This window comes from Balaenoptera physalus, assembly GCF_965194825.1.
Source record: "Balaenoptera physalus genome assembly, chromosome: 1".
NCBI classification, from domain to species: Eukaryota; Metazoa; Chordata; class Mammalia; order Artiodactyla; family Balaenopteridae; genus Balaenoptera; species Balaenoptera physalus.
Genome location: NC_138882.1, coordinates 35454045 through 35467584, shown reverse-complemented (window position 1 = coordinate 35467584; position 13540 = coordinate 35454045). Strand labels below are relative to the sequence as shown.

The 13540-nt window shown below is 48.7% G+C and overlaps 2 protein-coding genes across 15 annotated transcripts in view; one reads left to right on the top strand and one right to left on the bottom strand.

Annotated features, from left to right (window-relative positions):
- LOC309646415 (uncharacterized protein) overlaps nucleotides 1-13450 on the bottom strand; it is a 66666-nt gene extending 53216 nt beyond the window's left edge. For 7 of the 10 annotated variants that reach the window (XR_014255341.1, XR_014255342.1, XR_014255343.1 and 4 more), the window contains exon 1: nucleotides 8392-9552. Coding sequence is in view for 1 of the 10 variants with exons in the window: in XM_082432772.1 (XP_082288898.1) it covers nucleotides 8392-8590 (199 nt within the window). In the remaining 9 variants the exon portion in view is untranslated. The other 3 variants (XR_014255338.1, XR_014255339.1, XR_014255340.1) reach the window with 1 other exon arrangement.
- The window catches only part of ATP2B4 (ATPase plasma membrane Ca2+ transporting 4), a 90490-nt gene continuing 83874 nt past the window's right edge, over nucleotides 6925-13540 (top strand). For 4 of the 5 annotated variants that reach the window (XM_082432501.1, XM_082432499.1, XM_082432500.1 and 1 more), the window contains exon 1: nucleotides 6926-7353. The gene's annotated coding sequence lies outside the window, so the exon portion shown is untranslated. Of the gene's footprint in view, nucleotides 7354-13540 lie in introns of all 5 variants that reach the window. The other variant, XM_082432503.1, reaches the window with a different exon arrangement.

The following is a 13540-nucleotide window of genomic DNA, read 5'->3' as shown; positions in this document are numbered from 1 at the left end:
GGTTCCCCAACTGGAAAATGAGAATAAGAGCTCACACCCTATTCTCCCTACCATATAGGACTACTGCAAAGATCCAATTATTCTATGCAGAAAAAGGGCTTTGTAAACTGCAAGTACTGTGCAAACACGGAAGAGCTATTAAAGGCTCTGGAACAGAGGACATGTGAGATGGGACAGATTGTAAATTCTTCCTGTCTGGCAGGGGGACCAGAAAGAATCCTCCCAATTGGTTTTTCTTTGCTCTTCATTTGAAACTTAATGAGCACTTAAGGCATTGCTGACACTCTAAGTTTAAAAATTAGGGACTTCCCTGGTGGCACAGTGGTTAAGAATCCACCTGCCAATGAAGGGGACACGGGTTCGAGCCCTGGTTGGGGAAGATCCCACATGCCTCGGAGCAACTAAGCCCATGCGTCACAACTACTGAGCCCGCGTGTCACAACTACTGAAGCCCATGTGCCTAGAGCCCGTGCTCCGCAACAAGAGAAGCCACCGCAATGAGAAGCCCGCGCACCGCAACGAAGAGTAGCCCCCACTCACCGCAACTAGAGAAAGCCTGCGCGCAGCAACAAAGACCCAGCGCAGCCATAAATAAATAAATAAATAAACAAATTTATTTTAAAAAATTAAATTTAAAAGTCATCACTTGTTCCCTTCTTTCCACGCTCACTTCCTCAGCTCTATTGAGCACAACCATTAACCAAAAACTATTTTTAACTGTCACTAATTTGATGTAGACTGAAACAAATGAAAGACAAATATTTTGTTAGAAAAACAGATTATGAACCAAACTTGAGTTTAAAAAAAACAAAAAAACCTAGTTAATGAGTTCAAAATGAAATTAAAACCAAGCCACTGCAGCTTCCAAAACAACTGAACCAGAATGAAATTGGAACAGCAAAATATGCTCCCAAGTAAATCAAACTGATTCTACATATCATCAAAGGCCCTGGATCCAAAAAGCGCTTCTGGCCCTCACCTCTGCTGGTCCACGCTTTCCCACGTCAGATTCTGCACTCCTTCATTTAACAGGATGCCCCAGATGTCCCAGATGTGCTAAGTCACCAAGGAGGCAAAGATAAGGAAGAGACAATCCCTTCCCTCCAGGAGCCTATGGCCCAACACACAGGTTTTTCCTATTCAAACATGCTCCCACTGCCCTCTCAACTGCCTCCCCACTCTAAACCCTCTTCTGCCTGAGATCACAGAGCAAGATGGAACTCTCGGCACCTCCACAAAGCCTCATTATTGCCAGAATGAGAGCATGAAACCAGCCATAAAACAAAACACCAAAAACCCAACAAATAAAAGTTGAGCCCCAAAGGCCTCTGTGGTGAGATGATCCTGAGACCAGCCCTTCCCAGCCAGCAGAGAAAGCATCCTTTGATTTAATTCTGCATCATGCCCTTGCAGCTCAGACATGCTTTCTAACGATCTCAGTAAAGATTGTCCCATCCAGTCCTCTCCAAAGGAATCCCAGAAAGTGGAAAAAAATGAAATTGTTGCTTGTCTAGGGTAGACGACCACCCACACTCAGCAAGGGGGTGAGCTGGAAGCCAGGCCTCCTGTGGAGGGCCCAGCAAGGTTCCTGCAGTGGAAAAATAGCCCTGGCTTGCTGCTGCTACTGCTGCTGAGACAGCTGCTGTGATTTGCTTCTCTTTCATACTAACAGCCAGAGCTATCCATCCTTTTATCGTCCTTGGGCCCTCCCAATTGAAATCACTACTGCCTTCCAGGATAGAGTCCTCCCTATCTGGTTCCTGGAACAAACCTCACCACAGACTTGAGAGTTAGCTGTCTGAGTGCAGATGAGCTTGTCTTGGCTATCTGTGTTCTCATCTAGTTGCAACCTTCTTTTATCTCCTGTCATCTTGGCCCAGGCTAATTCTGTGGAATTCTGTCTTGATCTCTCTGCCTAGCACTCTGACCCCCAGTTGCTAGCAGGTACTCTTCTCCCCCAACCGTTGAGACCAGCCTGCGGCCAAATTAATTTCCTAAGTTCTGTCTTCCAGTTTCCTCCCCCATCAGTAGTCTTGTCCTGGGTTATGTATAAGGACAAACAAAGGGCATGGAGGCAGATGTTGCTTGGATAAATGCCTCTGTCTATCCTGCCTTCAGCCATCACCAGAATTGTTCTGCAGGGTAGTGGGAGGAGAGACACTAGGAAGAATTTCAAAGTCCAGCTGGAGTCCCACCAACTCTAAAAAGCCTTCCCCAAAGGCTCCAGCCCATCTTTAGCTTTCCCTTCACTAGACCTTCACTGGATTTTTCACCTGGATCCAAGTTTGACTTAATCACACACTTTGTTTTGTGATCTGTTTTATGTGTCTCCACAACTGATCAGAAACTTCTAGAAAATATGGACTATGTTAAATATAACTACATTATACAAAATTGCCCAACATTGCACTGGGCGGGGATTATCCCTGCCTGCCACCTAGGTTTCCAAGCTACCAGACACGATGCTGCCACAGCCAGCTTGCTAAACATAGACCTGAAGTAGCCACTCAGGGCTCTGGGCAGTCCATTCCCAGCCCATCTCCCAGCCTCCACTCTCTACACTTTCTGCCTCTGGACCTTCGCTCACAGCTCCACCCCAACCCGACCCCCCCCCACCAACGCCAAAAAACAGGCTAAAGCTTACTCTTCAAGATTTTCCAGGTACCTCCAAATACCATCTCTTTTCTAGAGCCTTCTAATGTTTTTGTCAGAAGTAATCACTCCCTGGAATTTCCAGAGAAGTATTTTCATACTTCATATTTCAACATATACTGTCTAGCACATGGTAAGCACCCAATAAATATGTTTAAAATAACTAAACACCTTCTATTGTGGTTATTTATGCTATGAATATCTCTTTTTCCTCCACTAAACTATAAGCTTTATTATCTCTGTATGCCTCATCTGGGCCCAATAGATGTTAAAACAGTAGACATTCAATATATGTGTACTGAATTGAATAGTAGATATTCAGTAATGAATAAAATGAATGAATAAAATTCACTGAAATGAGTGTATCTAAGTAGTAGGTACCAGCTTAAAAGGTTTCTATATTACATTTCTATAATACTTAGTACAAGTGACCAAAAAACCCAGTTTCGTCTAGATTATACATTCACAATGAGTCATGTAACTAACTCATTGGTAGGAACAGCAAGGGTACAGTAGGATATGAGGTAGAGTTGATTCAAATGCTTCCAGAACTTCCTCTTTAGCTTTCTTCTCTGTCTCTCTCTGCAGGTAAGCTTTATTCTTTCCAATGGCAGGCTTCTTTCATGTGGCAGGGAATATAGTCCCTCATACTTCCAGAGCTTCACTCCTCAGAGTGTCCACTGCTGGAGAGAATCAAGCCTCATTTTCTTTTTGGCCTTAAACTCAAAAATCTCAGGAAAGAATATAATTGGCTCAGTTTGGGTCAGGTAGAGATGGGGCCTCTAATAAAATGACAGTTCCCATATTAACAATGAGGAGAAAGGCCACCTTAAAGAAGACCTGGGTCTGGGTGTGGGGAGGATATTTGCTGGTCTAGACAGATAAAACAGTAGATATTCACAGTAAGGAGAGGTATAGTCTGCATTCAAGAAAGCTGGCGAGAAATGACACAGGTGATTTGGGGAACTCAAAGTGGGACTCTCAAGAGGCCAGAGGAACACACTCTGTTAAACAGCTAAGGGAGAGACAAGGCTGACTGCATTTTCTTCAAGTAAGAGTCAGCTTGAGGACAGGGTCCACAGTGATGGAAGCCCACTAGACTGACCTGCTCTGGGGAGGCCATGACACCTGGATGAGGAGAGCGGGGCTAGAGCTCAAGAAGTAGAGAACATGCAAAGTCAAGGGCATGGCAGGGATAAGAAGGAAAAGGGTCTAGTCAGAGGCTAGTCAGCCAGCCATACACAGCAGCCCAACCAGGAACTTTCGATGCTAGAGACAGTAACCCCCCTCTTGCCATGGTGGGGGAAGGGGCACAAATCTACTCTCCCACACTTGGCGGTTACTTTTATGTGTAGATTTATCTTTATTGATCTTTATCCATTCTAGATTTCAAGCCCACTGCTAAAAGAAACAAGGCACCAAGGCTTCTGGGTTTCCAGAAAACACAGGCTTCAGGGGCTGGAGATCAGGTAGGTGGCAGCCACCCCATTCCCACATTCTCCCTCCTGTCTACAAGGGGGCTGGAGTCGGGATGGGGTGGGGGGGTTCTTCCCTCATCCCGCAACCCCCCACCGGTGAAGGAGACACTGGGCAGATCTACCTGACACTGGTCCAGGGACCCCAGCCAGCCAGAGGTAGGACAGACTTCAGAGCCCCTTTTGGCAGCACCTGCCCTGCACAGCCTGCCTCCCTGGAACCCAAGGAGTTTGAGGAGAGGATCTAGCCTTTCAAATACTAACCAGGCATCATATCCCGGCCCCCACATGCCAGGCGGCCAAAGCAGACTCTTCCTTTAATGGGCCCACATATCTGGCCTAAACTGTTACTCCTCCAAGACAAGTTTACGGAACAGTTAGGCAAGGCCTCCAGGCACAGCCACTGCAGACAAGCTTAAAATACACTTTAATACATTTAAAGCACCATTTCAGAGACTGCCTTTCTCATGATAAAGATGCAACTGACACTCACTGAGGACTAAAATGTCAAGTTGTTGCAATCCGGCAGGGAGCCTGACAAGCCATTAAATCTGAAGCTCTGTTCTGCTGAGTCCTCTCCTTTCATTCCCCTGTCTTCCCCAACAATTGATCTGGGCTCCTGAAACTGACATGCTTCCAAACTCTAACAAGGTACCATCTCTATCCCTGCCATCAGTTCTTCCACTGAAATGCCCTGGGGAGTGGAGTGGGATGGACCAGAGGAGTTGGGAGAGAGGCGGGGAGTGAATGAGAGCACACCTCACCTTTGGTGTCCTCTAAATGCCAAAGAGGAGGAGACTTTCAATCGCTAGGAAGAAAGGACTGCTTGGAAAACAATCCATGATGGCTTTCAAAGAGGGTGACCCTAAACTCCCCTCCACACCCCTGGAACCTTCCATCTGCTGGGCTGGGCTGGAAAGGAGAGGCACAAGGATAGGCAGGGGCTTATTTTGGATTCAGCTCCCAAAATAGATGGCAGTAGGCAATCTCTAGCACCACATTAGGAAACTCTGAGTTCCGAGCCCAGCCCAACCACTCTAAAAAGTTTCTTTACTTTTGTCTCTTTAACTTTCCCTGGCTCAGAAATAGGACATAGATGAGTGATTGAGAAATATTAGAATAGAAAAATAAAGAGAGGAAAGAAAGGACCCCAATGTTAGGACACGGGGAAGGGTGTTAATAGGCAGAGGGAAACCAGTTGTGTCTAATTCACAACTCTGTTTCTCCATGTGCACATGGTTCTTCATCCCAGGGTAGGGAGATCGGATGGCAAAGGAGGACAGGTGTGGTGTGAGGTGTTGAGTTAGCATGGGAGGATCAAAGAGGTCTCTTCCCAAACCCTGAAGTTGTGGCCAGTCACCTCTCAGCATAGTTTACAACTCTAGTTTGTAAACTCATAGTTTACAACACTCTGAGGTGTGTGTTAACCTGCCTTCCATTAGCATATGAAGGGGTGTGTGTGTGTGTGTGTGTGTGTGTGTATGCGCCTGCTGAGGTAGGTGTGGGGATATATCAGTCAATGAAGACATGCAGCGAGAACCAGTTGATGGTGCATGTTTGCACCTGAAAGCCAGAATTTTTCAGGCAAAATCTAGGAGTGGCACTGTTGCACAATGCTGGTGGGTGTGAGGCTGCTGGGTGTGATTAACAGTTTATAGTCTATGTATAAGTGTGCATGGATGTCTGAGTGTGTGCAAACTAAAATGGAAATGTGTGCTGGAACATGATACAAGTGCAGGAGAGTACACAGGCTTTGGAGACAGTCTGACTTGGCCTTGCATCCTTGCTCTGTTATTTACCAGGTGTGTAATCTTGGGCGAGTCACTGATCCTCAATCTCCTCAACTCTGAAATGAAGATAATAAGACCCTTCAAGATTGCCATGATCATTAGAAACCATATATACAAAGCTTTTGGCGCCATAGCCCACACATAGTTGAACTCAAAAGTAGGCAGCTATTGGGACTTCCCTGGTGGTCCAGTGGTTAAGAATCCGCCTTCCAATGAAGGGTATGCGGGTTTGATCCCTGGTCAGGGGAACTGTGGGGAACTAAGATTCCACATGCCGCAGAGCAACTAAGCCCGTGCACCACAACTCCTGAGCCCACGCGCTCTGGGGCCTGCGCGCCACAACTAGAGAAGCCCACCTGCCCCAACGAAGATCCCACGTGCCTTAACTAAGACCTGAAGCAGCCAAATAAATAAATATTAAATTAAAAAAAAAAAGTAGGCAGCTATTATCATGCACGGATGTGGGTACAGAGGCAAGAGGGAGCAAAATGTGACCTGGGAGTGTGTGTATGAAATCTGGGTGAGGACTGTGTACTAATGTGTGTGTATAAGCAAAGCAGTGTACAGGTGTGTGCATCCAAAGCAATGCCTTCGCCTTCTCCAGTGGGCCCCCTACTCAGACAGGGGCAGGAGGGTGGCAGGGGACGGTCCAAGTTTTCGCAGACACCTTGGGTTTCTGGGTCCTGGGTCTAAGTGAGTAAGAGGTTGAGAGGAGCTGCAGGAAGCCAACCGCCTGCAGAAGCTTCCTTTTTTCCCTCCACCCAGCAACAGTTGAATACCGCCACCCACATCCACTCCCGCTCCACCCACACCCTACTTTGCTTTCAACAAGGGAGAGAAAGGGCGGGGAGGAAACTCCACAGGAAAGAGGATTCCTCCCCTTCTTTCCCCATTCCGCCTTAAAACAAACCAGGAAGCAGCCGCAGCTCGCAATCGAGCCACCTTAACAGTGGAGTAATGGTCTGGCTTCTCGCCAAGTCCCACCCCCGTTCCGTTTCTCGCTCCGCCCCTTTCTCCTCCCGCTCCGGCCGGGCTGGTGAGCCAGAGTCTGCCGGAGTTGGCTGGAGCTGTTGCCATGACAAGCATTTTCTCAAGAAAGCTCTGCTGTTGAAACCGTCTAAAGCTGGGGGTTGAAAGGGGGCACGAACTTCCTGGGGAGCCATCCCTCCGAGGAGAGTAAGACCAGAGACACCCGCCCAGCTCCCCTGCACCCTTTCCTTCCAGAAACCTGAGAGGTCCTTCCCTTTGGGAGGGCCGGGGGAGGAGACCCAGCCCACTCCCTGGTCGTGGCTGGAAAGGCCGAAGAGACCAGCCAGCATCTCCGGCGTGGTTGCCACATTGGACCGGTGGGTGGTCACCCCCACCCTACCCCTGTGCATGGAAAGCCAGAGGGAGATTCCCGCGTGGAGAAGCCTGGATCTTTGCTAGAAAGAGAGGTAGGCTTGCAGAAAATGAATTGAATCTTGATTTGTAAACTTAGTTTCTTTCTTTCCTCTCAATGGCTCTAAAACTCCCTGAATGGCTTCTAAAACTCCCTGAATTTCCTCTGACTAGCATATTTCTTGCGACTGGGTTTAGGGTGTGTATATGTATGTGTGTGTGTGTGTGTGTGTGTGTGTGTGTGTGTGTGCACAGATTTGTCAAATACTGTATTTCCTTCCTAGATTCAGCTCTTAGAAACCATATAATCAAACAAGTGATTTCTCCTTTTTTCCCCCCTGGTTTTTGTCATTCCTGGGCTGTGGGGGTAGGGAAGTGGAGGGACTGTATTCTTCATACCCAAATTGAGCTTTTGGAAAAAGCATTTGTTTTCCCCCATTCGTTCCTGCCCTCCCCCTCCCCCCTGGCTTGGGAATGAGACGCAGAATGGAAAACTGTTGCAAAAATATTTTCCGGGTCTGTTCCCTTTCTTGAAAGCACCAAAGATAAACGGAAAAAAAAAAAAATGAGTATGAAATCTTCAACAGGAAGGAGGGACACCAGTGGGGACTGAGAGAGGGGCTCACTGGGGGAATGGCTGGAGGTAGGAGCTAGGAGAAGTTGGGGGTAGGGAAGGGGAATGTACAAATTAAATTTCCTTGGCTTTGTAGAGAAACCTCGCAATTTCTCTCTACCGCTTGCAAAACATCCTCAGACTTTCACGTCTATAATTAGTCGTGGAAAAAGCTGGGAGTTCCCTCGTACCGTTGTTGTTTGGTTGTTGTTTGAGTGTGTGCGGAGAGTCAAGAACCAACTGTATGAGTGTCTCTGAGGGCACCGCCCCATATATAGCTGTTCCCAAAGGGGAGAAGAGGTGAAGTTGAAAGTTTGCAATTTCAAGGCTGGTGACTGTGGGGCTGGTGAGTGGTTGGGGGTTGGTCACAGGCATCCTTGGGAGGGTCCCTGAGCATCCTGGGCCACTGCGCTGTCTTGCTGAAGAGCTATAAATTAAGGCTGGGATTGTCCCTCCTGCTTTCATCCACAAACATACTCACTGAAACACTTGGCTTGCTCTTGGTGTGGAAGAGGCAGGCTGGCATCCTTTCCAGACGAGTCCAGCCTCGCACACGCTTCTATCTCACTGAAGGATCCACCACTCTTCTCTTGCTGGGTGTGGGGGATGCGAGAGTGGCTAACCACATCCTGGGAGAGAGTGGGCACTCTGCTGGCCAGAGACAGTACCCTCGTGGGCATTCCTGCCGGACTTACAATAACTTGCAGTCGGTGCCAGCCAGCCTGCTAGGGAGGAAGCTCAGCTGAAGAAATAGGCGGGCACTCAACTGGCACCGCTGGGGGAGGGGAAGTAAAATCCCACTCTACCAGGCTACCTCCTCCTCTGGGTGGGGTGTCTGGCAGGCAGTCTCAAGATCCTCTTCTCCCTCCTTGAGCCTCTCCCCAGAGCTGCCCCTTCTGGTCCTTCCTATTTGGAACCCCCCACCCTACCCCCCGCCACTTCTTCTCCCTCAGCTCCAGGCCCTCTTTACGAGGAAGGAAGGGAAGGGAAGAGACCTGGGTCACCCTAGGCTGCGACAGGCCACGGAGAGGGACCTAAGGGGTTAGGAGGAGCTGGGTGGGGGAAGGTTTAAGAGAAGGAGGAGGCCAGGAAGGGTTGTGGAGCTGGGTTCCCTCGCTGATTGGCTAGGGGTGGTGGCCTGGGAAGCTGATTCTGGGAGCGGGTAAAGGGTGCTCTATGAGGTGGGTCCTGTACCGAAGCTGGGGAGAGGGGGTGTGCGTGGAAAAGAAGCACCTGCCCCCTGCCCCAGCTAGTTTGGCTGGAAGAGTGGTAAAGGCAAGAGGTTAGAAACTGGAAAGAAGGAAGCAAAAGAATTGGAGGATAGCAGAAATGGGGGCCGGGAAGCAACAGGAACCAGTTTTCATCCTGAGGTTTTGGATGACCGGTCCGCCTGCACCCAAGGACAGACAGCTCCTCTCTCCCTAGATTCTGCTGGAGAAAGGAATGAGGCCTTACCCAGTGGGCAGGGGACCCGTGGCAGGACCCATGCCTCGGTTCTGTAGAAAGCCAGGGAGGAGAACCCATTTCTTTGCTTCTGCCCGGGAGCCCCGTCGTCCCTGCCACCATCTTGCAGAGGTACAACCCCGAAATCACACCGCCCGCCACCCCCCTGCTTGCGCCCTCCCATTCTGGGGGCCCATAATCCCACCGTTCCTGCAGCCGACCTTCCCGTTTTCAGTGCTCTGACTAGGGGTAGATTCTGGTAGGCTCGGGAGGACTTCTCCTTGAGAAGCAGCGCGCGCACCGAGGCGCCTGTCCCGTGGCCTTGAGTCGTGGGTGGGTGGGGCGGCGGGGGGGAACTCCCCACAGCCCCCTCCCTTCCCGCCGGGGCCGCGGGGCGGGGTCGGTGCTGCTTCACACTCTCGGCCCTCTCCCCTCGGCGGCTCTGCGGCCACGCCCGGTCGCAGCCACTCCTGCAGCGCCGCTCCACCCTCGGGCTCTGCGGGAATCTGAGTACTCCTTGCACCGGGCGCTCGGAGCTGGAGCGGAGGTTTCCAGCCTCTGGGGCCGCGCTGAGCCTGGGTTCCTTCCACTCCCAGTTACCATCTCCGTGTCCCTGGCTAGGTTCAAGGTCAACTCGAAGGAACACAGCTCGTTTTTACCTCTGGGATTCCTAGCACCTAGGCGCTTGGTCAATGTCGGAAGAAGGAGGTGGCATTTTGGGGGAGTCTGGGAATCAGCAGATCTGAGGATCAACCTCATCCGGGCTGACTCCTAGCTTGCCCTGTCGTCTTCGGTTTACCCCCTGCACGGTGGAAAGCCTGCTCCCGCAGTAATGGTGGGAGGGAGTGCTGAGTCAGATTTGTGGGATTTCTACGGCTTTTGGTGTCAAAAGAAAGTCAAAATGGGAGGGCGCAGTTAGGCGCAGAACTGGCGCAGTTTGCCTGAGGTGTGAGCGCCAGAAGTCAGGTGGTGTGGGGGAGGGGCAGAGGTCCCTGAGCAAGGGTAAGGGGGAGCCTTACTCTTTCCCACTCTGACTGCAGCCTCTTGAAAAGAAGAGGGATCCTGGACCACTCAGCCCAGCACTGACCCAGCAATTCAAATATTACACAGGAAACTGCCTCTTATTCAAGAATTTAGCTTCTCTCAGCAACCCCCATGGCCCCTTTTCTCTTTTTTTCTATTCTCCTGGCCTTGGACCCAGCACCCAGAGAGAGGGATAAGGCCTGCCCATCTAGGGCATTCCAAATCCACCAAAGCCTTGGAGGGAGGAAAGGAGGTTGTTCATTCTTGGTCCCAGGACCTTAAGAATCATGTTTGGCTTAGGTTGACCCAGGTATTTGGTTTGACTTTGAAGAGGAATGCCCTACCCTAGGCCTCGCTGCCTTCCCGGAGTAATTCTTCCCACCCTCTGACCTCTTCCCCCCAGCCTACCCTGAGACAGGGCTCTCTTCCCAGCCAGTTCCTTGCTCCTCAGACATGCATGCATTGACTTCTGTCATCTCTGATTGGTATTTGGTGGGTAGAGGTGAGAAGGAGGGAGGGATGAGAAAGGCAAGGTCTCTGGGTCACAAGGAAGGAGAACACCTGGGCAGAGTCAACTGGGATGACATCCTTTCCCCACTCATTTCCCCCTTCTGTAGAATGGGTCAGAGGAATAAAGCTGGCCCTGGGGCTGGAGTCCAAAGGGCTTGTGTGGAATGTTTTGTACTCTGCTTCCTCTCCCAGCATCTCTCTTTGTCTCCTCTTTCCTCTTTCCCTTGTATGAGCCATTCTTGTTCCACTGACTTATTTCCTCTGCACGTGTTAAAACAGAAATGACGGGGACTTCTGCCTCCACCTTAAGCCAGTCCTCTGTGTTCAGCCCACATAAAGGCGGGCTGAGGAGGGAAACCAGGCAGGACCTAGTTAGAACCAGAGGCAAGGACTCCCAGTCAGGGGAGGAGCTTTTGGAGGCAATTTGTGTTGGGAGAGGGGGTAGCAGAGAGGCCAAAGGAGAGAAAAGGGAGGTGAGAACATAGGTGTCAAGGGGCGAGGGTCCCTCCCTCTGTTTGGACTCTCCTCACTCTAGTTCTTCTCTGGCTACAGCCTTCAGCCTCATCATTTCTCTCTGCTCTGTTTTCCCAAGTTAAGTAGAGAAATCTTTGGGATAACTTAGGGAGATAGACTGCAATGAAATCAGTGAGATTCCTTTGCTTTTACCTTCTTGCCGGATCGCTAGGGCAGAGGGAGCTTGGGGTAGTGTGTTTATTGGTGGGGAGGTTAAGGACTCTCAGGTAAGTTCAGGGTAACTCTCAGCTCAGAACACTTCCTAGCATCTTGCTATGATCTTCCACCTAGGTTGCAAAATCCATGTCAGGAGTACAAATTAGTACGGCCCCTATGGAGAGCAAGTTAGCAACATCTAACAAAACAACATATGCATTTACCCAGCAATCCTATTTCTAGAAATTTATCCAGAAAATGCACATTCACAAATACAAAAAGATGTGTGCACATTCTTTAAGACATATTTGTAATAGTCTTACAATATTTTTCTTTAAATACCCTTCTAACAAATTTATTCACTTTTTAACCATTCCTGTGTGGTAAAAGTCACACGTTTTGGTGTCCAGTTCTATGAGTTTGGACAAAAGTGATCATCATATAATCACCACCGCCATGAGATACTGAACCACGGTGTTTGCCTTTCCTCAACGTCCTATCGATGGAATTGCACAGGATGTGGTCTTTTGTGTCTGACTTGCACTCAGCATGACACAGTTCAGATCTTCCCATGTTCTTGTGTGTCTCAGGAGTATGTTCCTTTTTATTACTGAGTAGTGGTCCATTGTTTCAGTTTGTTTATCCATTCACTAGTTGAAGGACATTTGGGTTGTGTCCAAATTTTTGGAGATTGTGAATAAATTCGCTATAAACTTTGACTTCAGGTTTTTGTGGAAACATCATTCACTTCTTTAGGGTTATAATTTATAAGAAACTGCCAAACTTTTCTAAAGTGGCTGTACCATTTTGAACCAACACTGTATGAGAATTCCATTTGCTCTACATCCTTACAAGCACTTAGTATGGTCACTTTTTTTTTTTTTTTTTTTTGGGTAGTGTTTTAGCTAATCTCATAGGTGTTCAGAGGTACAAAATTAGTTGGTAATTAGACTTATTTGATGTCATCAGCCTGAAACGCAATCACCTAGTAAGAAATAAAACAGGCATCTCTGGATGTTATCAAAAAACAAAAAAAAAGCAAAAAAAGCATCTGCTGGGGTAGAATGAGAGCCATCCTACATGACAACTGAGACCTCAAAAAAGTGAATTCGTTAAAAAAAAACATTAAAATTATGTGTTTGGGGAGAAGGGTGGGGAGGCGGAAACCAGTCTAGATTTAAAGAAACTAAAGAGATATTATAGCCAAATGCAATGCAGAAACCTTAATTGGATCTTGGGTCAAAAAAAAAAAGACCATAAAAGACATTCTGGGACAACTGGGGAATTTTTAATGTAGATATTAGATGACATATAATTTTTGTTAATCTTTAAAGGTGTGCTAGTGGTCATGACAATGGTTTTATAGGAGAATATCTTTATGAAAAAGTATTCAAGGGCACAGTGTCTGCAAGTGGTTTTCAAATGGTTCAGCAAAAAATGTATATATATACCTCAAGACAGGGCATACAAGATGCTAACAACTGGTGAATCTAAGTGAAGGGTCTGGAGTTGTTTATTGTACTATTTTTTTCAACGTTTCAAATTTGAAATGTTTCCTAATACCAAGGTATGGAGAGAAGTACATGCTAGGAAGGACTCCCAGATTCCTAGACTGCCGTCACTCATCGCCCTGACTCTGGACCAACGGACCAAACGGGGCATCTTTTCTCAGCTCTCTAGCCCCCACTCGCCACCCTCCCCAGGGAGTCTTTGTTTTCACTCTCACTGCTGTCAACATCAGGCTTTTCTTTCTGGGTGGGAGCAGCTGGGGCACAATGGGCTGGGCAGCTGGGCGGGCCAGGAGCAACGGGTGGAAGCAGGCACTTCCCCACAATGCCATGGGCCAGCTGAGGAAGTCTTCGGACTGAGGGCTTCCAGAATCACCCACCTGCCTTTTGAGGGAAGCAGGCACTTCCCCACAATGCCATGGGCCAGCTGAGGAAGTCTTCGGACTGAGGGCTTCCAGAATCACCCACCTGCCTTTT